This window comes from Nicotiana attenuata, unplaced genomic scaffold, assembly GCF_001879085.1.
Source record: "Nicotiana attenuata strain UT unplaced genomic scaffold, NIATTr2, whole genome shotgun sequence".
In the NCBI taxonomy this organism is placed as follows: domain Eukaryota; kingdom Viridiplantae; phylum Streptophyta; class Magnoliopsida; order Solanales; family Solanaceae; genus Nicotiana; species Nicotiana attenuata.
The window spans coordinates 745528-767076 of record NW_017670318.1 but is presented as its reverse complement, the minus strand read 5'-3'; the positions used below and the strand labels follow the sequence as shown (position 1 = coordinate 767076).

At 34.8% G+C, this 21549-nt stretch overlaps 2 protein-coding genes across 3 annotated transcripts; one reads left to right on the top strand and one right to left on the bottom strand.

The window, feature by feature from the left end:
- The first annotated feature begins 3888 nt into the window (after positions 1–3888).
- LOC109237781 (myosin-2-like) lies at positions 3889–14039 on the top strand. The gene is made up of 24 exons (XM_019404153.1): positions 3889–4639; positions 4904–5005; positions 5091–5234; positions 5323–5473; positions 5594–5621; positions 5773–5941; positions 6034–6097; positions 6233–6246; positions 6348–6432; positions 7413–7516; positions 7632–7770; positions 8628–8746; positions 8912–9064; positions 9158–9250; positions 10351–10428; positions 10866–11021; positions 11209–11412; positions 11545–11750; positions 11859–11994; positions 12466–12595; positions 12942–13052; positions 13123–13223; positions 13379–13448; positions 13553–14039. The coding sequence occupies exons 1-24, from the start codon at positions 4319–4321 to the stop codon at positions 13699–13701; spliced, it is 3027 nt and encodes a 1008-aa protein (XP_019259698.1). The 5' UTR covers positions 3889–4318; the 3' UTR covers positions 13702–14039.
- Positions 14040–14218: 179 nt separating this feature from the next.
- LOC109237767 lies at positions 14219–19552 on the bottom strand. Of its 2 annotated transcripts, XM_019404133.1 has the most exons (4): positions 19523–19552; positions 19383–19424; positions 14716–14939; positions 14219–14609 (listed from the first exon to the last, which is right to left on the bottom strand). In XM_019404133.1, exons 3-4 carry the CDS (start codon positions 14749–14751, stop codon positions 14337–14339), a joined length of 309 nt encoding a protein of 102 aa, XP_019259678.1. In that variant the 5' UTR covers positions 14752–14939; positions 19383–19424; positions 19523–19552; the 3' UTR covers positions 14219–14336. The 2 variants fall into 2 exon arrangements, with proteins under 2 accessions (XP_019259678.1, XP_019259677.1); XM_019404132.1 differs by lacking the exon at positions 19523–19552 and having other exon boundaries at positions 19383–19473.
- Between the last annotated feature and the right edge of the window lie 1997 nt (positions 19553–21549).

Sequence of the window (21549 nt, the reverse complement as noted above, 5' to 3'; positions counted from 1 at the left end):
CGATCAGACAAAAATATTAAACAAAGTAATATGCTAATAAATATTTTTATTAACAATGTATAATTACTAAACATTGGATAATATAATAAAGAAAAATATAAAACAAAAAAGTTCTTCAATAACTATATAAGTCTTTTTAGTTTAATAGAGATTTTATTATTGGGTATATCGTATTGACAAATAAGATGATAATTTAAATTTATTAAAGTAATACGATCTAATATGTTCAAAAAAGCCCGATTAGGATTTAATTTAACTAATATTGTTTAATACTGACTGCGCATCGCGCGGGTACGACTACTAGTTTGAAAAGAAAAATAAAGGTTGGAATACATCACCCCCTTAGGGAATCAATGTCTTTGCTAAGGTTTTTTCCACTATTGTATAGAAGGAGTGTCCGGCCTCTGAGTATTTTTCGCTTTAACCTAATACATTCACCGATTTGCCTCTCGGGGTTACACCATCATCGATCATGTTACTTTGTAATGTGCTATATAAAGTTTTTCGCTTTCCTCTCCCATTTTGATGTGAGACTCTTAACCTAAGGTATCATGCACACTCATTCATCATAAGCATGTTAGTCCTTTTTTGTTCGTCCTCTTCGGACCGTCCATGGGCGGCTCAACGACTTTAGTAGCCAAAAACAGAATTTTAATAAGAATCTAAATTTTATACACCTATACAAGTATATGCAAAAACTTTGATATTGTCTTTTTTTCTTCTGTACTTATTTATATAATAGTATTTATACAAGATAATTGACTTTTAGCTTCATTTAGTAATATTATTATTATTTATATTATCAAGGGTTAATTCAAGTTAATAAGATGTTAGGCATATGGTTGCAATACATTGCCTTGGATCTTGATGTAAAAAACTTTATTTGCTAATACAAAGATTTGAGTAGTTTAATTCGAAGTTCTAGAATATTTCTTATGTTAAATAGTAAATATTCTTTGTTTTTTTTAAAACCTTTTTACACGGATTTTATACTTTTTTCTACAAAGTTCAAAATTGTCTAAGTCAAAATATTATTACATATTTTACCATTAAAATTTTTAGACTCCTAACCTAAGGTATCATGCACACTCATTCATTATAAGCATGTTAGTCCTTTTTTGTTCGTCCTCTTCGGACCGTGCATGAGCGGCTCAATGACTTTAGTGGCCTAAAGCCGAATTTTAATAAGAATCTAAATTTTATACACCTATACAAGTATATGCAAAAACTTTGATGTTGTCTTTTTTTCTTCTGTACTTATTTATATAATAGTATTTATACAAGATATTTGACTTTTAGCTTCATTTAGTAATATTATTATTATTTATATTATCAAGGGTTAATTCAAGTTAATAAGATGTTAGCCATATGGTTGCAATACATTACCTTGGATCTTGATGTAAAAATTTTTATTTGCTAATACAAAGATTTGATTAGTTTAATTCGAAGTTCTAGAATATTTCTTATGTTAAATAGTAAATATTCTTTGTTTTTTAAAACCTTTTTACACGGATTTTATACTTTTTTCTGGAAAGTTCAAAATTGTCTAAGTCAAAATATTATTACGTATTTTACCATTAAAATTTTTTGGGGCCTCAAAAATTTTTGGGACCTAAAGCAAAGGCTTTACTAGTCTCACCCTTGAGCCACCCATGGAACCGTCCTTTATTACCGACGTCAGATAACTTTCACTTAAGAAAAATCAACTATTTTCAATACACATTTTTCCATTTTCAATATGTCATTTAAAGTTCAGCAATCAGCAAATACTCATTCTCAAACAAAAATTGTAAATACTGAATTAATTTTTATGCCAAACGGGATATTATCGGACTCCTATCCTTACCACGAGATGCTTGAAAGGGATTGCTTGCACCAAAAAAAAAAAAGGGATTGCTCATAGGCCATAGCGATAAAGCTAACTAGCTAAGAATATTCCAATATGATTCCAATATAGCTATGAACACCATTAGGATGACTGTTTTTGTCTTAATATCTTTTTATATTCTATTTCGGAATTCGCTTAATATTTTATAGATAGTACCTTCTATTTGAATATCAGGAAGCTAATCAGGTTACTGTTTTCTTTTCTGATAGAATTCCATGACATAGATGACCAGATTTACACTTGTAATAATATTTCTTGCGAGTTCTTTGAGAAGGAATATTTGCCTCAAATTATTATTATCAGTCTCCTACCTTACGAAAAAGAAAAAGAAAAGAGTCTGAAGTGACACTACCTACATAAGACAACTCAGTAAGCTACAAAAACAGCAAAACTAAAACCACAACAGCGGAAATCCCCTTTTCAGCTTTACAAATTTGAGTAACCCCACTACTACAAGGTAAAATTATTGAGAATGCCGTTGGGCTTAAACGACCCAATGACACTCTTAACATGGTGTGATATTGTCCGTTTTGGGCCAAGCCCGCACGGTTTTCCCTAAAAGGCCTCACACCATTAAGAGATCCCTACACTTTATATGTAGACTCCCAATCTTTTCAGCTACCAATGTGGTACTTTGTTTGCACACCCAACAATCTCCCCCTCGAACTAAGTTCCACGTGGCCCATTACCACGATCCACGGGTCAATTTTCGAGATTATTGTGTGCCACCTACATTGTTAGAGTATTATGGCAACCGAAGCCCGCAACTAGCTTCTTCTTGTGTGCCTGCCGCCCCGCACCATCACTCCGCCATCTCCATACTCGTCCCACTGAACCTGGGCTCTGATACCAGTTGTTCGGCTAAAACGGCCCAATGACACTCTTAACATGGTGTGATATTGTCCGCTTTGGGCTAAGCCCGCACGGTTTTCCCCAAAAGGCCTCACACCATTAAGAGATCCCTACACTTTATATGTAGACTCCCAATCTTTTCAGCTACCAATGTGGTACTTTGTTCGCACACCCAACAATCTACGAAACTCTTTCCCGTTTGGCCATATATTCTGCTAAAATATATTTGGATTTTTTTGGCAAATTCATATTTGGCCATAAATTTTATCTACATTTTGGCAAATTTCCAAAACCCAAATCCCAAAACCACCTCAGAGCTGATTTTGGCCCAAAATGTCTCTATTATATTTTTTTAAAATTGTCCCAAACTTTTGTATTTTATAAAAGAGCCCACCATTTATTATTTTGTAACCATGCTGCTTCGTCTTCTCGGTCATCTGATAATGTATTATGTAGTTCATTATAAAAATGATAATTTTGTACCAAATTTATTTATGTTCAGGACTATTGGTTTGTGCTAATATAATGAATGTTATTGATAAAGGTTTTGTTGTGTATTTGTGATAGTTTTTAAAACTTGTGGGTATAAATCATGTTTCGTGTTTTTTCAAAAAAAAAAAGTGAAATATGTTTTGAAAACTCATGTCCAAACACATTTTCATCTTTAAACCAAACTTCACCTAACTCAGTTTTTTCAAAACAAATTTGATAATCATTGGCCAAACGCTAGTAATTTGACCTGAATATATCCTATATTTACTTACAGGGTAGAAACAATAAAAATAATACATAATAAGTAAATATATAACGGTACATGGATTTTAAATTTTAAAATTTGTCTAAACATGTCGAATAATATTGTTTGTAAAACAAAATTTCATAAGAGAAAGAACAAAATATGCTTTAAGCGGGAAGTAAAACGGAAGAATTATAAAATTGAAGCCTACTACTGTAATTAGAAAAGAGTTCAGGACCAAATTTAAATTCCACCAAATGTCACATTTTATCCGCTTCCTTTCAGGTGTCTCTGTCTGCCACTGCAAAATTTCAGGTCTACGCTATTTTAGCAAAAGTACATTACTACTACTAGTATATATCCCAGGCCCCCACTAATTTCAAATTTATTTAAATTTCCTTCATCAAAATCCAACGGTTCTTTCAATCCAAATCATCATCCTATTACTACATACTCGACCAAAAATGATAAATTTTCAAAATTTCATATCCATTATTTTCTATTTTGGTTCTATCTGAACGGCAGTTTTTGTTTTTCTAAATATAAAACCAACCAACACACGGCACACAAAAGTGAACATCCTTTTCCCCTTTTTCTTTCTGATAAACCAGAAAAAAGAAAAAAAAAAGAATCTTCTTCTTCATTAGATAATATCTATTTCTATCTTTAGGCAATTTTGCTTCTCTTATTCTCTGTCTTCCTCAAAAAGTTTGTTTACTCGACATAATGAGCCACCCCCATGTTCTTGATTTAGCCTAAAAAGAAGTTCCCTTTTATTTTCCCCTTATTGGAATGAGAAATTTTTTGTACATATAATTCTTACTTCTGACGGAAAAAAAAGGATGTTGTCCGTTTCGCCAAATTCTATGGCGCGTAGTTCGTTAGAGGAAATGCTGGAGACTCTCCGGAAAAGGGACGAAAATGAGAAACCCAAAGACTTGCCACCGGCATTACCGGCTCGGCCGAAGCTTAAATCCAAGACTAGGCCTCCCTCACCGAAGCGAACGTTGCCCAATAGCTTCGGAATTAAAGGAGATGTTGAATTGGAGAAGAATAGTAGCAAGAAATTTGAAGAGTCTAAAGGGTTGCAAAGGAATGCTAATTTTGGGGCTTATAAGAAGGTTAAAGGAATGGAACTTAATATCAATTATTTTATTAACAAGGTAAATAATAGTTACTGTCATAACTACATTGTCTTCATTTCTGTAAATTTACTGTCTTTATTCATATAACTCTAGTTTCAGGTTGATCCGTAGTTGTTGTAGTTATTCTTATAATTACCTTAATTCAATGATGGATTCGTGAGTAGTTTTGGAGCTCCACCTGTTTTCTCAATTGTGTTTGTTTTTTTTTTACTGTTGGAAGATTTTGAGGGTTGTTCTAAAGATAGTGTTTCTATGTAACTAAGAGCTATATTTGTGTTTCAGAAGCTCCGCATCTGGTGTCGCCTGAGGAATGGACAATGGGTATCAGGACAGATTCAATCATCTTCAGGAGATAAAGCTACAGTATTACCATCTGATCGCAGTGTGAGTTCACGTATACCTGCTATTCCTAAATGATGAATATTTAAAGTTACTAGCTGCATCGGACTTACACATTGTCGTACTATAGGTTGTGACAGTGCCTGTAGGAGAGCTTTTACCTGCTAATCCCAATGTTCTTGAGGGTGTGGATGATCTAATGCAACTTAGTTATTTGAACGAGCCATCAGTTCTTCACAACCTTCAACGCAGATATGCACGGGACATAATATATGTGCGTAATACTAAACTGCATTTATGCCTCGTTTTGTAATTTCATGTCTCTCCTCTTTTAATTGTTTCCTGTCCCACCATGCCTGCAGAGTAAAGCAGGACCTGTTTTAATAGCAATCAATCCCTTCAAAGATATCCAATTGTATGGGGACGAATTTGTTACAGCTTACAGACAGAAGCTCTTGAATGATCCTCATGTTTATTCTATTGCTGACACTGCATACGATCGAATGATGGAAGGTTTTCCACAGAACCATATTCTTTGTTAATTATACAAAAAAAGTTCATTGTTAGCTCTTTTAAAAACTTTAGATGCAAACAAATCCTAATTTCTTTGCTTTTACCTTCTGAATCGTGCAGATGAAATAAGTCAATCTATTATCATAAGGTTGGTGAAAATGTCTCTTTGTTATCTTTAGTGCTGCGAGATACTTAGTGTGTATTTCTACTCTGGTTCAGTGATTGATGTCTTAGATAGTAATTATCAAATCATGATGATTTTAGATTGGGAGGAACTAATTTCTCTTCATATCATACAGTGGGGAAAGTGGATCTGGGAAGACGGAAACAGCAAAGATTGCAATGGAATACTTGGCTACGATTGGTGGAAGCAGTAATGGAATAGAGAGGGAGGTGCTGCAAACAAGCTACATATTAGAGGCCTTTGGGAATGCCAAAACTTCCAAGAACAACAACTCTAGTCGATTTGTCAGTCTCTATGCCTGATTCTTTTCTTGTTTACTTTCCTTTATTTCCCCATTTGTTGCACTTGTTCTGACAGTTGTCCCTGATGGCTGCAGGGAAAGTTGATGGAAATTCATTTTAGTGCAACAGGAAGGATATGCAGTGCTAAAATACAAACCTGTAAGTGTGTCTACAAAATTTGATTCAGATATTGCAGTTTATTGTAATTGTCCTTTCATAACTGTTTTGGCATTGTTACTGACTTTTATAATTCTTTGTGCATGTCCAATGTGCTAATGCTAAAACAATGAGTAGTACTTCTTGAAAAGGTGGGATTTTCTTCTCCTCTCTACCCTGGATCTTCGTATTGCATTTATGTCAGTACAATTGCAATCTAATTCTTTTGAAACATAATGTCTTCTTTGGGCAGTCGAGAGTAGTTCAGCTGGTCAATGGAGAGAGGTCCTACCATATCTTTTACCAACTATGTGCCGGGGCTCCACCTGCTTTGAGAGGTCTGTAATTGATAGACCTTCTATTGTGCTGTTGTTGCTTATTTCACTCGTAGGACTTCACATGGCTTTAAACATTGCCGTCTCCATTGGTAGTGATTGTTTAATTAATCAGCAATGTAACTTCTTTGCCAAAACAACTTCTGTTTCTGATGCTGTGTGGTTACAACTCCTGAGATGTTTTCCGCATATCTTTCCCTGAACTGAAACTTCTGTGATCTTAAAGATGAAGCAGGGGCTGTGATTTTGAAGTTGTAAACAATCAATGTAGTAGGATATAAGAGTAAATTAATAGACACAACTTAGTAATCCAGCAAGATCTTCTTAAACATGGAAGTGGGACTGCATCATAAGGTGGTCTGTAAAGAAAATCATAAGGACCAGCGATTGAATCCCAGCAGAGGCGTCAAAACTAGGTGGTGTCTTCCATGTCTAAGCTATGGTGGGTAGAGTCACTCAAAAACGTATGTTCTGGTGGGAGGATGCACACAACCTGTGAAATATGAGCGCTGTGGCGCCAGCTAGCCCGGACACCAGTGTTATTAAAAAAAGTGGAAGTGGAACTCTGGAGCAGAAAAATCTAGAAGTTAGGCATACAGCTGATGAATCATCTATAATGTGAGAAATTTTATTGGAGTTAAAAACTCTGTTTAATGGAAGTTCTTTCAATATTATTTGTATATAATTTTTTGTTTTACTAGAAAAGACAACATTTAAGAGATTGAACTGACTTTTTCTTGATTAAAAAAAAGAGAGATTGAAATGACTCTTATACTTCTGGTGCTCTATAAATTTTCTGTTTTGGTTTTGTAGGACCTAGAAGTCACAACGGTTTCTGTACAACTTTAGATAATTCTTTGTTTCTATTTCTCTACTTTAGGAGGGCAGGGTGTTAGTTAAAGATTCTACTTTTTGTTGATAAATTAGTTATAGAAGTTGCAGAAAGATTTCTTCTTGAGAACTTCTATGTGATTCATTCTCAGTTAAACTTAAGTTGAAAGGTGCATCTGAATACAAATATCTCAACCGGAGTGACTGCTTGGTGATCCATGATATTGATGATGCTGAGGAATTTCGTAAGTTTATGGTGAGCCTTAAGGGATAAGACATGGTCAACTTATGTTTGATTTCTGTTCTTTCAGTTCAATACCATGCTGGATCTTTTTTGTAATTATTTCCTTTGTTTCTCTTACTTTCCCCAGGAAGCCCTAAATACTTTTAGGATTTCTGAAAGGGATCAAGAGCATGTTTTTCAGATGATTGCTTCAGTTTTATGGCTGGGAAATATAACATTCCAAGTAATTGACAATGCAAGCCATGTTGAAGTTGTGCAAAGTGAAGGTGGGCTATCTTGTCAATGTAGCATTAGCTAATGTTGATCCTCTTGTACTTTTGTTCAAGCTGAAAGTAAATACAGATATGATTTTTAACCCTCAGTGGTTGGCCTGGTGGCAATTGGCTTGAGCCTTGGGGTTTGCTCCCTTTCAAGGTCTCAAGTTCGAAACCTACTGGGTGCAAACAATTTCTGAGGGCCATCGGACTGGGTAAAACCTGAATTAACCGTGGTGCACTTGCGGGAAACTCCTTGCCGAGGGCCTGTGCACCCCCGGGATTAGTCGGCTCATAGAGACTCGGACACCCGGTGCAAATCAAAAATAAAAAAAATAAAATACAGATATGATTTTCATAATCTTATACATATATAAGTAATTGTACTCTTGTTAATTGTAAGTTAACTTTCCAACTGTGAATCTCTTGACTTAGCTTTTGCTCAGCATCCATATAATCGGTTTCAGCTTAAACACTTTCTTCCATTTTGAGTAAAGGGCAGTCTATCATATTTCTCATTGTCAGCTGGCTGCTTTTCTCTGGAGTAGCTATGTTACCTCCAGAAGTACTCTTGTTAACTCCATTTCTCTGCAATATTGAGGGTCTCTCTTAGGCTTGTCCACTTTTTGGGCCATGAGTGTTTTACATTGTTATAGAGGCTCTGTTGTTGTGATTCATGCGAATCTCTTATGCTTCTTATGATAATTCTTTCCTGCACCTCTTGTATGGTCTTACTTTGTAACAATAATTGTGAAGTTTCTTGCTTCACTTTGTTTGCAAGGTCTTCAACTTTTTAGTATTCATTTAGATTCTGTGCTTCCATGGAGGCCGTTTATCTGTTTGGTTTCTCACCATCTTTTATGTTGCAGCTGTTACAAATGCTGCTAGCTTGATTGGATGTAGAGTAAATGACCTCATGCTAGCTTTATCAACACGTCAAATACAAGTCGGCAAGGATAAGGTTGCCAAGAGTTTAACTATGGAGCAGGTAAATCGAAGTGCTTATATTCCATCTCTTGCTGATTTTCTTTTTTCACATTTTCATCCTGATATTTACCAGAAGATGTGCTATTTTCATTAATTATTCTTATATATGAATTTAGCACTCCTATTTCTTCTCTTGAGAACGTGACTCATGTTGAATCTGATTCAGGCAACTGATAGAAGAGATACATTGGCGAAGTTCATTTATGCAAACTTGTTTGACTGGATAGTTGATCAAATGAATAGAAAGCTTGCAATGGGTAAAGAACAGACGGGTAGATCCATAAATATTCTGGATATTTATGGTTTTGAATCATTTAAGGTAAATTTATTTGTGTCTTTTTTAAAAAGAACTATTATACTGCATAGGAAGATTTCTTGTATCCAACTTGACAGTCCCATTCCCACTTTTCAGAGAAACAGTTTTGAACAATTTTTCATAAACTATGCAAATGAGAGGCTCCGGCAGCATGTCAACCGACATCTTTTGAAACTTGAACAGCAAGAGGTAAGCATATCATGATCCTTCCTAGTTCATTCTTATTGCTTCATCCCTTTCCTCTACTAACTTCTTTAACTGAAAGGAGGTAAAAAGGAACAAGTCTCTTTACCGGTTTTGCATAAGCTGACTATAACGAGTGAAACTTTTTAGGAGAACTGGAGCTGAGAAATTGTAGTAAAAAATAGCACTTGTCTTACGCGTGCTAAACTAGCTAAGCCCCGAACAAACTGTCCCTCTCCAAGGCTCAAAGCCTGTGACCGACTCGCACGACTGACTCAATATGACCAGTTCCGGGATCAAATGTCCATTCTTAAACCGTCCCTTACGAGCCGGAAAAATGGTACGAGTGCCCTATATTTACTGGCCATGACTTCAATTTGTTAAGCCACGAAGCCCCTGCGCCAATTCCTCTGCCCGAGTCTCAAGGGATAAGGTTGAGAGTCCAACAAACTCCTCAATCAACCCCGAACAATCTGGGGGAGATTTGCACCATAATGGTCCATGACCTCATTCGTGTCTCTTCAATGGAGACTCCACCTACACTTGGACCCTAAGAGACCCATGTCCTATATAAGTCGGACTAATGAACGAGCAAAGGCATCTAATCCATTCTTTATCACCTGTCATCAAGGCAATCAAACTTCAAGCTTACTACTTCCAGCTCTCAGCTTACTTTCCATACTTAATGCCATTTCCATTTTCACTCATAAGCTTTCTTAGAATTAGCCTTGTACTTTACATATTCAAAGGAAACAGTGTACGATCATGGATTTGGGATGTTGAATAAAACAATACGCTCTCTCTTCCTCTCTATTCACTTTTTTCTCATTTCAATTGTATTGATTATTTTGTTTGTACTGCTAGTACCCTACTTCCTTATCAACCGTAGAGTAATTTACCTTCTACAGAATCTATTAGGGCATTTAAGATCAGTGGCTGCTGCAGAAATTTTTATGTTACGCAGAAAAACACAAGATTGTTTGACTCAGATTTTTCCTGTCTGTAGTTTTCCTGTTGTATTTTCGGGCTTTATTTACTCTCCTGAAGATATTCCTTGCAGCATCATTTTTAGATGTCGATGCAAGAACTGATGTCTTTCATTTCAGGAATATGAATTGGACGGAATTGAGTGGACAAAAGTAGATTTTGAAGACAACCAAGAGTGCCTGGATCTTTTTGAAAAGGTATTTCTGCCTTTTGGTTCTTTTTCCTATTTACTTGGCGTCAGGAGTTCATATAATCTGCTAGCTTTCTTCTGTCCTGGTCCTGGATCACGAGTTTACTTTCGTTCTTAATTACGCAATCACACTATTGTTGCTCTTTTTCCTTTTTGGCCTTTTACATCTTTTCCCCGTTTAGTCTTACTCTTTCCATGTTTAATTGTTGAGTTGGATGCAAAGGATAAAAATGCATCTGTTCGTATTGTCACAAGTTCTATTTGATATAGCTGCCACCACGATTTTCTTATCGTTGTATTCCTTCTTATGGGTTAAGTAGTGAAAATGCAATATATCGAGTTAATCATAAAGAAGATCTCTGTATTTTGGCTACGCAATTTACCACATGCATTTGAATGGACATACCAGTTGATCGATGAACTGTCATTTTTTCACTTTTGCAGAAACCCATTGCGCTTATATCTTTGTTGAACGAAGAATCAAATTCCCTAAAAGCCACTGATTTGACCTTCGCGAGTAAACTTCAGCAGCACATCAAATCTGACCCTTGCTTTAAAGGCGAAAGAGAAGAATTTCATATTCGCCATTATGCTGGAGAGGTCAGTTTCTCTTATAAATGCATCTTTTCTTGTCATGTGCTATAGTTCTATGGATATTAAGTAGTATTTTCTTGTCATCTAGTACTTAATTACTCAGTTTGTCTAACTCTATGGAATCTCCGAGTTAATTACTCATTATAGTTGTCTAACTCTGGACAAAGTAACTATTTATATTTGTTTTTTCCAGGTTACTTATGATGCAACTGGCTTCTTAGAAAAGAATAGAGATGCACTGCATTCTGACATTATTCAGCTACTCTCATCAAGTGGCGGCCAGCTACCTCAGCTGTTTGCCTCTGTTTCTGCTAATGAAGATACAAAATTCTCAAGTCCATCAACCTATACGGGGGTGCCAGATTTTCAGAAGCAAAGTGTTGCAACTAAGTTTAAGGTGTTTATTTTCTCAACTTCTCTATAGAACTTGATCATGCTAACAAACTGAACACTTAAGAAAATAAAAGTTTGTATCTCAGGGTACCCCGATAGTTGCTCAAGGTTTCCCTTTATAAAAAATTTCTGGCAGGATCATTTGTTCAAACTGATGCAGCAGTTGGAAAATACAACACCCCACTTCATATGTTGCATAAAACCAAATAATAAGCAGGTTCCTGGCATGTGTGACAAAGATCTTGTCATACAACAGCTCAGATCCTGTGGTGTTCTTGAGGTGGTTAGAATATCAAGATCTGGCTATCCTACTAGGTTAACACATCAAGAATTCACAAGCAGGTGACATACTTGATCCTTAGTTTGTCGCTGACTTGTTCTTTTTGGTTGCTTTTTTTTTTTGAAAAGATTTTTGGTTGCTTTTCGACTTATATGAATGCGGTATTTTAGGTACGGCTTCCTTCTGGTGAAGGATAATGCATGTCAAGATCCTCTAAGTATGTCAGTTGCCGTTCTTCAGCAGTTTGATATTCTTCCGGAACTGTACCAAGTTGGATACACAAAGTTATATTTCCGAGCAGGACAGGTGAGCTCATAGTTCCTCGTTTTCTGACATGAAAGATAGGTTTTCTTTTCAAACAATAATGTCATTGCCCTAATCATCAAAAAGACACACCAGAAAGTTTAAATCTTTTCTAATTTTTACTACTATATAGTTGAAGCAAATTATGACAAATAAAAGTGTGGTGCATTGATATGAGCGCAAGCTGGCCGGGACACCATCATCTTTTAAAAAAAATAGGTGTGGTGTCTTCCAAACTGGTGACATCACATTGAGGCCATGCATATGTCCTTTTAGAGAAGGTTTGTGAATAGTCCCATGCATATTGGAAAGAAGAACAATCAGAAAAGAAGAAAAATATGGTTTATGGCTAACATAATTCCTCTGATATGTATGACCAATACAGTCTTCTAATGAGGCAATGGGTTTATACCATTGAAGATTGGATTTCCTTTTGTGTGCCTATCTTTGAACTTCTGTCTCTCTAACATGTAGATTGCTGCATTGGAGGATGTGAGAAACCAAGTTCTGCAAGGTACTCTTGAGGTGCAGAAGTGCTTTCGTGGTCATCGTGCTCGTCGTTACTTCCATGAGCTGAAAGGAGGAGTAATCACACTTCAATCATGTAAAGCAGATCCCTCTGCAGCTCTTTTTTTCCTTTTTCTTTTGTATACAATAGAAGATGATATTCATGAACAATGTTGTGTCTATCAGTTTTTAATGAGTATATGTCCATTTGAGGACTACATTAGATATCTTCAAAGTGTAGAGCATCAGGGCTGCCATTCCGATGATTTTAGAAAAAGAATAAATATATAATTTCCTGCTATTTGAAGCAATGCTGAAAGTTCCAAAAGTAACTAGTGATATAAGCCAGTTCAATTCTGAGCTGATGCATCAATATAGTAAAATTTTAAGACTTTCAATGCTGAATTTTACCTGATATTCTGACTAAAAATTTGTTCTTGTAGTTATTCGTGGTGAAATAGCAAGAAACCGGTATAATACTTCGGTGGGGTCTAAGGCAAAGGTGGCTCACAAAAGTGATGAGCAGCTGGTGGCTGTTGTGCAGATGCAATCAGGTAAAGTTATTTCTATTGGTATCTTTGTGATTATGAAATCAAATATATTTACACGTCTTTTTTGTTGCAGCTATTCGTGGATGGTTGGCTCGAAAGGATCTTAATAAACTGCAGAGTGCAAAAACGTTAAATGAAGACATCTCAAAAACAGGCAGAAAAATGGAGGCCAAGGTACTCTATCATAAAGATTCAAAGATATCCTTACTATTACTAGGTCACTTTGCCTCAGTTTTTGTTCTCTTAATAGAACATATAACAGAATAATTGGTTTTCTATAAAAGCTTTTCCATAATTTTTTATTGAACTTTTCTTCTTTCTTCGTTCAGAATTGTAAAATCTGCTTCGGGACTAATATCTTTAAGAATTTGGTGGCCTGTTTGATGAAGCCAACTTTAGGTATTCCTTTTTTTTTTCTTCATTTTTTTGGGATATTGAATCCAATTTTGGGTATGCAATTGCATTTCTGAAGCCAGGGCAGTTACATTCTACTAATCCTGCAGATGAGTACCGAAGACTGAAGTGCAGGTTTGAGGAATGGAAAAAAGATTACAAAGTCCGGTTAAAGGAGACAAAGGCAAAAGTACACAACCTTCGTTTTCCTAAAGCAGGGAAGAATCGTAGAAAATGGTGGGGTAAGAAGAGCAAGTGATTTTAGCTTAAAATCAGTCGTTTTCTTCCTTGGGGTATTTTAAAATGTGAAAACTAATTTCCCCAACTTATGGTTGGTAACATAGCAGAGTTGGTGGAGATTGGGAAATAGTGTGTGCGCTCGGTTATGGATCCTCTGATCCCTCCCCTAGATAGTTAAGAGCGTGTTTGTAAACAATGCTAGGTTGTGTAATTACACTAGATAGCTGTATTAATGCTATTGCTTGATATGTGCCTAAACACTAACAATAAATTTGGCTATGGTGTTTTTATATATTCAGCTCATTACAAGTGATAAATGTTTGGAGAATATACTCCTTCCCATTTTATGGGGTCTCATATTCTCAGCTATCTTAATTTGCCAGTGTTATATTCATGGATGGAGTGAGGGATGCGGAATGGATTCATCATCTTTTGTCGAAAAATTACACGAGGTATATAAAGTTATTTTTTAAAATGAAACTACAGGAATAGTCACAAATAGACAATATCTACCAACAATCAGCCACTACCAAAAATAGCCATAAAAAGTTATGAATGATATACACACTTAAAAAACGTAAGCAAAAATTTTTACATGAGTCAAATACAGAAGAACTCATTATGAATTGATTACGTCCAATGATTAAGCCCTGGTCAAAGAGATTTCACCTTGGCAATTGGTTTTTCTGTAGTAACTACAAATAATTTGGCCCTCTCCGCCCGTAGAGCTTCCAGCTCTCCCTCTAATTCAGAAAATTTTGACTCATAGTGCTCAGACATCTTTTGTATTTCAAGTTCAGCTTGTGCTGCCTTTTCCTCTAATTTTGAAAGCATTTCATCATATTGCTGTGGCAATGCCTTGTTTATTTCACCTTTTGATTGTGCCTCTTGCTGCCTCTGCCTGTAGCCATAAGCCAATCTTGCGCCCTAAAGTAAAAATTATTGGTTATCTTAGACAAAGATGTCAAACAGATTATGATAAAAGGAGCAAAGTAAAAATTGCCACGAGACAATGTATGTTGCAAAGACTTACAAACATGTAGACTAGAGCAGCGGCACATTTGCCCATTATATCTTGCACTTGTTTTTCTTCCAGTGGGGGTACTTCTCTAGCAGCATTTTCTCCAAAAAGAAACCTAGTACCCCCCGTCTTAATTTTGGATCCATAAATACGGGCTTGCTGAAGCACCCTAGGGTGCTCAGTCACATATTAGCGATGGGCTCTACCACGAATTTCAGAACAGTATGCATACCTACCTGCACATATAAATATTACATGATTAGGCATTTCCGAGAGACTCACCCTTAGCTATTGACATGTCAACTGCAATCTGCAATTATCTGAAAATGGAGAGCTAGAGAAGATTCACAAGAAGTGGTTAAACAGAAAAGTTTGTGAAGGGCAGAGCTCTGAAGCAGATTCAGAACAGCTTCAGTTGAAGAGCTTTTGGGGTCTGTTCCTCATTTGTGGAGTTACTTGCTGTTTTGCTCTGCTTGTATATTTCTGCTTCATGTTGCGACAGTTCAAACGACATTTTCCTGAATTAATTCTACTTCTACTAGAACTAGAATCGCTCACTCTCAAAATTGGTCTCAGACCAAAACTCACCAAGAGTTACTCTTGACTATCTTTTACGGTAACATGTCTTATCTCTTAAATGTAAAAGCTCATGGAGAACAAGGAACATTCATGTATACTTAACATCCCTCTTCTTTTATGAGATTGCATACCAAACTTTTCAATCTCAAGTTAGAAAACAGGATCTGATTCTACTCACATCACAAAACCTTTATGTTACAGTTATCAGAAAATCATAGAAAAGAGCTCAAGGTCCGCTGGGGCTTTACGCAAAAACCACAATCAAAGAGTGGACTACAGTAAATAAAGGAATAGAATGACTTTCCCAACTTAAACAAAAGAGAATGTCTAACGATTTTCAATGTAATGACAAAAATTGTAATTCTAATCTTAGTTGACATTGTCGGTCAATATTTTATTTTAAAAATTCGAGCACTTATAATGGTGATCGAAAACAGTTTCTCTACCTCCAAGGTAGGAATAAGGTCTGCCTATGCGCTACCTTATCTAGACCCTAATATGGTTAAGTTCACCATAACATCAGAAAGAACAAAAAGTACGAACAGTTACGCTAAACAAATGAACAAATACACAATCACCAAACACAAACACATTTTATCTATATAGGTATAGGTAACTCTAGTGATGAAGAAATCAAGTTGCTTCTTTAGTGCTGTTCACTCCTACTTGATGCTTTTAACGGTACGGACAAGCTACTTCTTTTTGGGAATTGATTTGCGAACTAGTTGTCATGTTTATTCGATCAAATTTATGCAAAACTTTCATATGCCTTCCCTATTTCCTCTTTATATGGGAACATTAGTAACTGCATCAACAGAAAGTAAACAAACAGTTGAGCCACCACATACAACATAGAATCAATCACTTTATTTTGAATGCAAGTTTCTTTAACTAAGTGACTATATTAAATTCTATTTGTCCAGCGTCATTCCTATTAAGAAAAGACAAAGATCCTGGTATAAGATGTTCTGAAATCACCTGACGATTAACAAGGATAACTTGGCTCTTTCTTTGACTAAATTTTCTATCGAACCGCAACACTAAGATCATATCACCATTTCATCTTATAGAGATAAAATCGAAGATAAATTTATCACAGCACATCCATAAGTTTGAAGAGACACCCTTTTCTGAAAAAGGCTTAAATTACGGGCTGAAGTAGAAGTAAAAATGTGAAAGGTGAAAATATATTAAAACAAGACTATGTTAAGTCTCTACTCAGCAATGCACTCAAGCACCATCAGTGGCAGTTAGGACACACAAAATCCCGCAAACAACTGCCTAAACCAACATAAATTACTCCCTTGGCCCGACCAATTTTCAGTATAATATTTCACTTAAGATCTTCAAATTTGGACAGAACTGCTACCAAAGAAACTAAGCTTTGGTTCCAAAACAAAGGTAGTTATGTTAGTGAATTAACTGATGGTTAAATTTCATAAGTTAAACTCTGATTAATTTGGTACTCATAAAGTAGTAGAAGAGATTTTCTATTTATATCACCTTAACCTACAAAGATGATCAATTTAGTTAAGTTAAATGATATTGTATTTATAGTGTATAAATATTCAGTGTGGTAGTATCATATCTAATACTTCTTTATAGAGGACATTTTTGGTGTATGGTTCCTTCTATAACTTTGGCTTCTCCATCTCAAAAGTAAAACATATAGTTGTCCATCTTTGAATCACCTCCAAAAAGTATTACTTTTTCACTATTGTACTTTGATATATTTGTGAGGGTTGTCTCAGTTATTTATAAAATTATGTCAAATTTAAGTTATGTCGGATATAACCCGAGTAAAATTATTTCTAATTTATCACATTCAAAGCAATAAAATATTAATCATACACGTGTTTGATAAATCAAGTCCATTATTAGTTAAGATTTTAGAGAAATATATATATTTTTAACTGTTACCAAAAATAATAGAAGATAATCTTTTTCCGTGTATACGTGTATTATATATAGTATACATATTTTACATACTTTTTAGGAGAAATATATATATTTTTTACCAAGTTATGGCACATGAGCATCTAATTAAAATAAACCAATTAAAGAAAAAAATTGTTAAACTTCGATATATTGGAGACTTCGACGAACTTGTTTTAGGAAACCTAATCTACACTAACATCAATTGATTTTCTTTGAGTAATTTGTAAAGAAATCAATTACTCATATTGAAATAAAAATAAATACATTAAAGATCACAATCTGACTACTTTATTATTATGTAAAATAAAAATATTCATCTAAAATTTTCCCTATTATTTTAACACTTTAAAATTAGATTTTACATTTTAAAAAATATCATTTAATTATTTTCTTATTATTTAAAATTTTAAAAATTAACTCAATTTGTTTGAAATATGTAGTAACTCCTAATATTTAGGTAAAAGATATTAACTTAATTTCGTTGTAGCTTTATATGTACTAAACACAAATTAATACTTTAAAGAATAGTAAGAATTTCAATTTTGTTTAAAATTTTATAGATGTTTTTGTTAACATAGTACTAAAATTTTCATTAGTACGTATACTTCTTTTATTACATGCCTTGTTATAAAGGAATTATAATTAGGAACAATACTTTTCTAATTCAAGTAGGATCAACGTTGTAGGATGGGGTATATGTATAGTTTAAATCGAAAAAGAATTCTATCATTAGTTAATTTACCATTAGATCCTTAAATTATACAAATATTTAAGGGCATAAAAGTCGATCAATATTTCAGGGATATTTTAGTCGTTTAACATTTAACATAAATTATTTGTGCTTTTAGTCTCTATGTTCGTGCGTTGCACGAGTATTTTAAATCAAATATTACCAAAAGCTATTGTAAATAATAAAATAAGCTGATAGTTCTACCTGTAAAATCCAAACAAATTTAATAAAAATGGTAAGCAAATGCAAACCATAAACCATATGAAGATAATTAAGATAGACAATTTTATTCTTCTTGTGATCTTCCATTGCTCAAGTATCCGATTTTTTTCTACATATTCAACATGATTTGATGAACAGTAAATCTTAAAGTATAGATACCTTTCAATAAAGAGTATTTGAGATTTTCGTTACTGTGACCATCCCTTTCCACCCTGAAGATGTGTCCTCTCCAATAACAGTTAGAAAACTGTACCTTGATCAGTTTAAGCTAGCTCTACCAACTTTTCAATTTCAAATATAATACACTTTAGTGAAAAATTAACTTGTAATTTGGTCTGCCGCCCATGTAACTTACCAAAATCTACCTACTCATGATCATCTTCAATTCTTATTCTTAGAACATCTATTCTTGTATATATGCTCAACTTATAAAGTCATAAAAATCCTAGCTAAAAGATACGCCATAAGTTATGGTTCATGACGAAAGCGAGAGAAAAATATTAACCCTCACTCCTGTATCTTGCAATTGTTTTGATACCATTATTATGAAGTTGTGATAAATTTTTTCGAAGAGTTAAAACCTGCAGGCCGTTCGCGAACATGGGGGTGAGTTTCAGACTACCAGTACTAAATTGATCATATTCCTTTGCACTTTTAGGGGGGAAATTATTGCAGCAGTTAGGAACCAAAAATACACCAAAAACGACAAAGGAAAATATTGCTTAGATATATAAGATGTTATCTTTAATTTTAAAACTAAAGTCATACTCATACATGAGAATTGAGATCACCCTATCAAACAATCAAACCTTTGTAACTCCAATTCTGTAGATTATCAACTCTCAAGATGCTAATACCAGCTAATATAAACCAACTCCAAACATAAAAGAAATTGGCAAGTACGAAATAAGACAATGTTTGTCAAATTCTATGATTACTACAAAGAAAATTCTCAAAGTTCTTGATACCTAGTGAAGTGTTGGTTTGACTCTTGAATTTACGGGCAATAATAATAAATAAGAAGCACTGCATATCTTGAGCATTGCATATCTTGACAATCCCATCCCCACCATCCCACCCCCATATCGGCACTTCCCCAGAATTCACAAGAGTACTTTGTTTTTCTAGATATCAGTAATGCTATGAACAATCAAGATTAATAATATTTGAAGCCAATAAATTAAATAAGAAGTAGATAGGAAAAACTCACAGTTCAAATTCGAAAGCTTCAATTTTGAAGTAGCAGCAGGGTCTACACATAGAAACGAAAAACAAAATTTTGTGTGTGAGTGAGAGCAGAAAAAATCTTGCGGAACAAAGAAAAAGAAAGTGAGAAAGATGCAGACGCACCTGAGCGGAGAGGCGTTTGGGTTGCCGCGGTGTAGCTTTAACACTATACTGTATAGGAAAATTTTCATAAAGCACCATCTTTTTCATTTAATTAGCCATTTATAGAAACCCTTTGCTATATTACGTGTTATAGATACCTTTTATGTTTTTATACAATGTATTTCATGTATTTAAGCTGTTGTATTTATTAATACAACCAAAAATATAGGCGTAAAAACTGGAATTCCAGCTAAGTTTGACATGTATTTAGCTATATTCAAGCGACACTAACATTAAATACAGTAACGTATCTGCGCTAAAAACGGAAGGAAATCAAATCACATGATATTCTCCTAATTTAACTCAACGAACTAAAACGATCCCTCATTAATCTGTATTTGAAAGATACATGATAAAGATTATAGCTGAATAAAGAGAAATACATATGAATAATACAGTTGAGTAGAACTGTATACAGTTGAATACAACAAAAAACGACTTAATTCATCTGAATAAATACTTGAATACAAGAAAAATACAACTGAATACAGCTGAATAAACTCTTGAATGCAACAAAATACAGCTAACTTCTGCTGAATAAAATAGTTGAATACAACTGAATACAGTTGTATAAAACACCTGAATACAACTAACTACTGCTGAATAAAATAGTTAAATACAACTGATTAAACCTGAATACAAGTGAATACAGCTGAAATATACATTCGAATACAACTGAATACAAATAGGCGAGTTGGGCGATCTAGAGAGAGAAACAGCCCTATGGCTTCGCCGGCCGACGACCAGCCAGCCCCCTAACACATCTGCCCAACCTCCTACAACAACTACAAACAATCCCCAGCCCTCAAATCCCACAAACGAAGCCAGGAATTACGCAAAAGTTGTGAACCCTACTTCGACGACCACTGCCATGAACAATCGAGCCGCTACAGTTGAACCAATTGCTCTTCGTCTATCAAAATATTACTTACCAGGCGTGTAAAATTCTCAAGTAAAACAATGATTCCGTGAAGAGTTTGAATGTGGGATTGATAATGGCGGATAAATTGAGAATTTGGATGGGAGAAGAGTTAAGAAACGAGGGTTTGTGGGAGAAGAGATTCTGGTTGTATGCAAAAAGAGAGAGATTGTATTGGGGTTTGCAGATACACGATAATTATGTGAGAAAAAATACAAAAAGAGAGAGAGAAAAATAATATTTAGCATATATGGTGCCTTAATTATAGGATGTAACTATATTTAGATTTTTTGCTATATAGGATAAAAGGTATATATAGGATGTAATATTTTAAAATGATATTTATTTAATATAAATATGGTACTAAGGTTTTCTATAGGGTGTAAAAATTCCTACTTTATACTAATTTCCCCCCAAAATTCAAAAAGGATAAATTACATTTTTACCCTTTTTTAAAAAAAACTTTAGAGCTTGTTTGGATGGATGTTACTGTACCTGTCTAACGGGCCGGGTCAGCCCGTATTCGGACCGGCCCGGATCGATTTAAACTGGAACCGGCCCGGACCGGTAGAAGGGGGCCGTGTTGTGCTAGGTTATAGGGGTAGGAGGTTTGTTCCGTTCACATTTGAACCACCGGTTAACCGGACCGGTCAAACCCGGTTAACGAACAACACTATTTATCCGGTTAACCGTCCCGGCCCGGCCCAGACCAGTATAACTGTAACATTTTTTTTTTTTAATGCTTGGGCCTCTTCTGACCGTTGGCAACGTCCATTTCACAATATGGCCGTTGCCCACTGAAATTCACTTTTAGCCCAATTTTTGGGTGTTTTTTTTAATAGAAAAATTAACCTCATTTGAAAAACTATAAATACCCCCCCCCTCCTCATTTCTTCACTCATCTCTCAATTCTTAATCTCAATTTTCATATTCTCTCATTCTTCAATCTTCACTTAAAGTGCAATCAATTATTTGGCTCTTTTTTTTTTTGAATTTAATTTATCGTAGTATTTATTATTTGAAGTTTGAACAATTGAACTTCAAAATTGGAACAATTGACGTTTCTTCG

Coding starts and splice junctions, on each gene's coding strand:
- LOC109237767 (XM_019404133.1), bottom strand. CDS start 14,751: ATGGGCAAATGTGCCGCTGCTCTAGTCTACATGTTT. Junction 14,610..14,715: donor CTGCTCTAGTCTACATGTTT/GTAAGTCTTTGC, acceptor TTTTTACTTTAG/GGCGCAAGATTGGCTTATGG.
- LOC109237781 (XM_019404153.1), top strand. CDS start 4,319: ATGTTGTCCGTTTCGCCAAATTCTATGGCGCGTAGTTCGTTAGAGGAA. Junction 5,474..5,593: donor ATACGATCGAATGATGGAAG/GTTTTCCACAGA, acceptor TGAATCGTGCAG/ATGAAATAAGTCAATCTATT. Junction 11,022..11,208: donor TTCGCCATTATGCTGGAGAG/GTCAGTTTCTCT, acceptor TGTTTTTTCCAG/GTTACTTATGATGCAACTGG.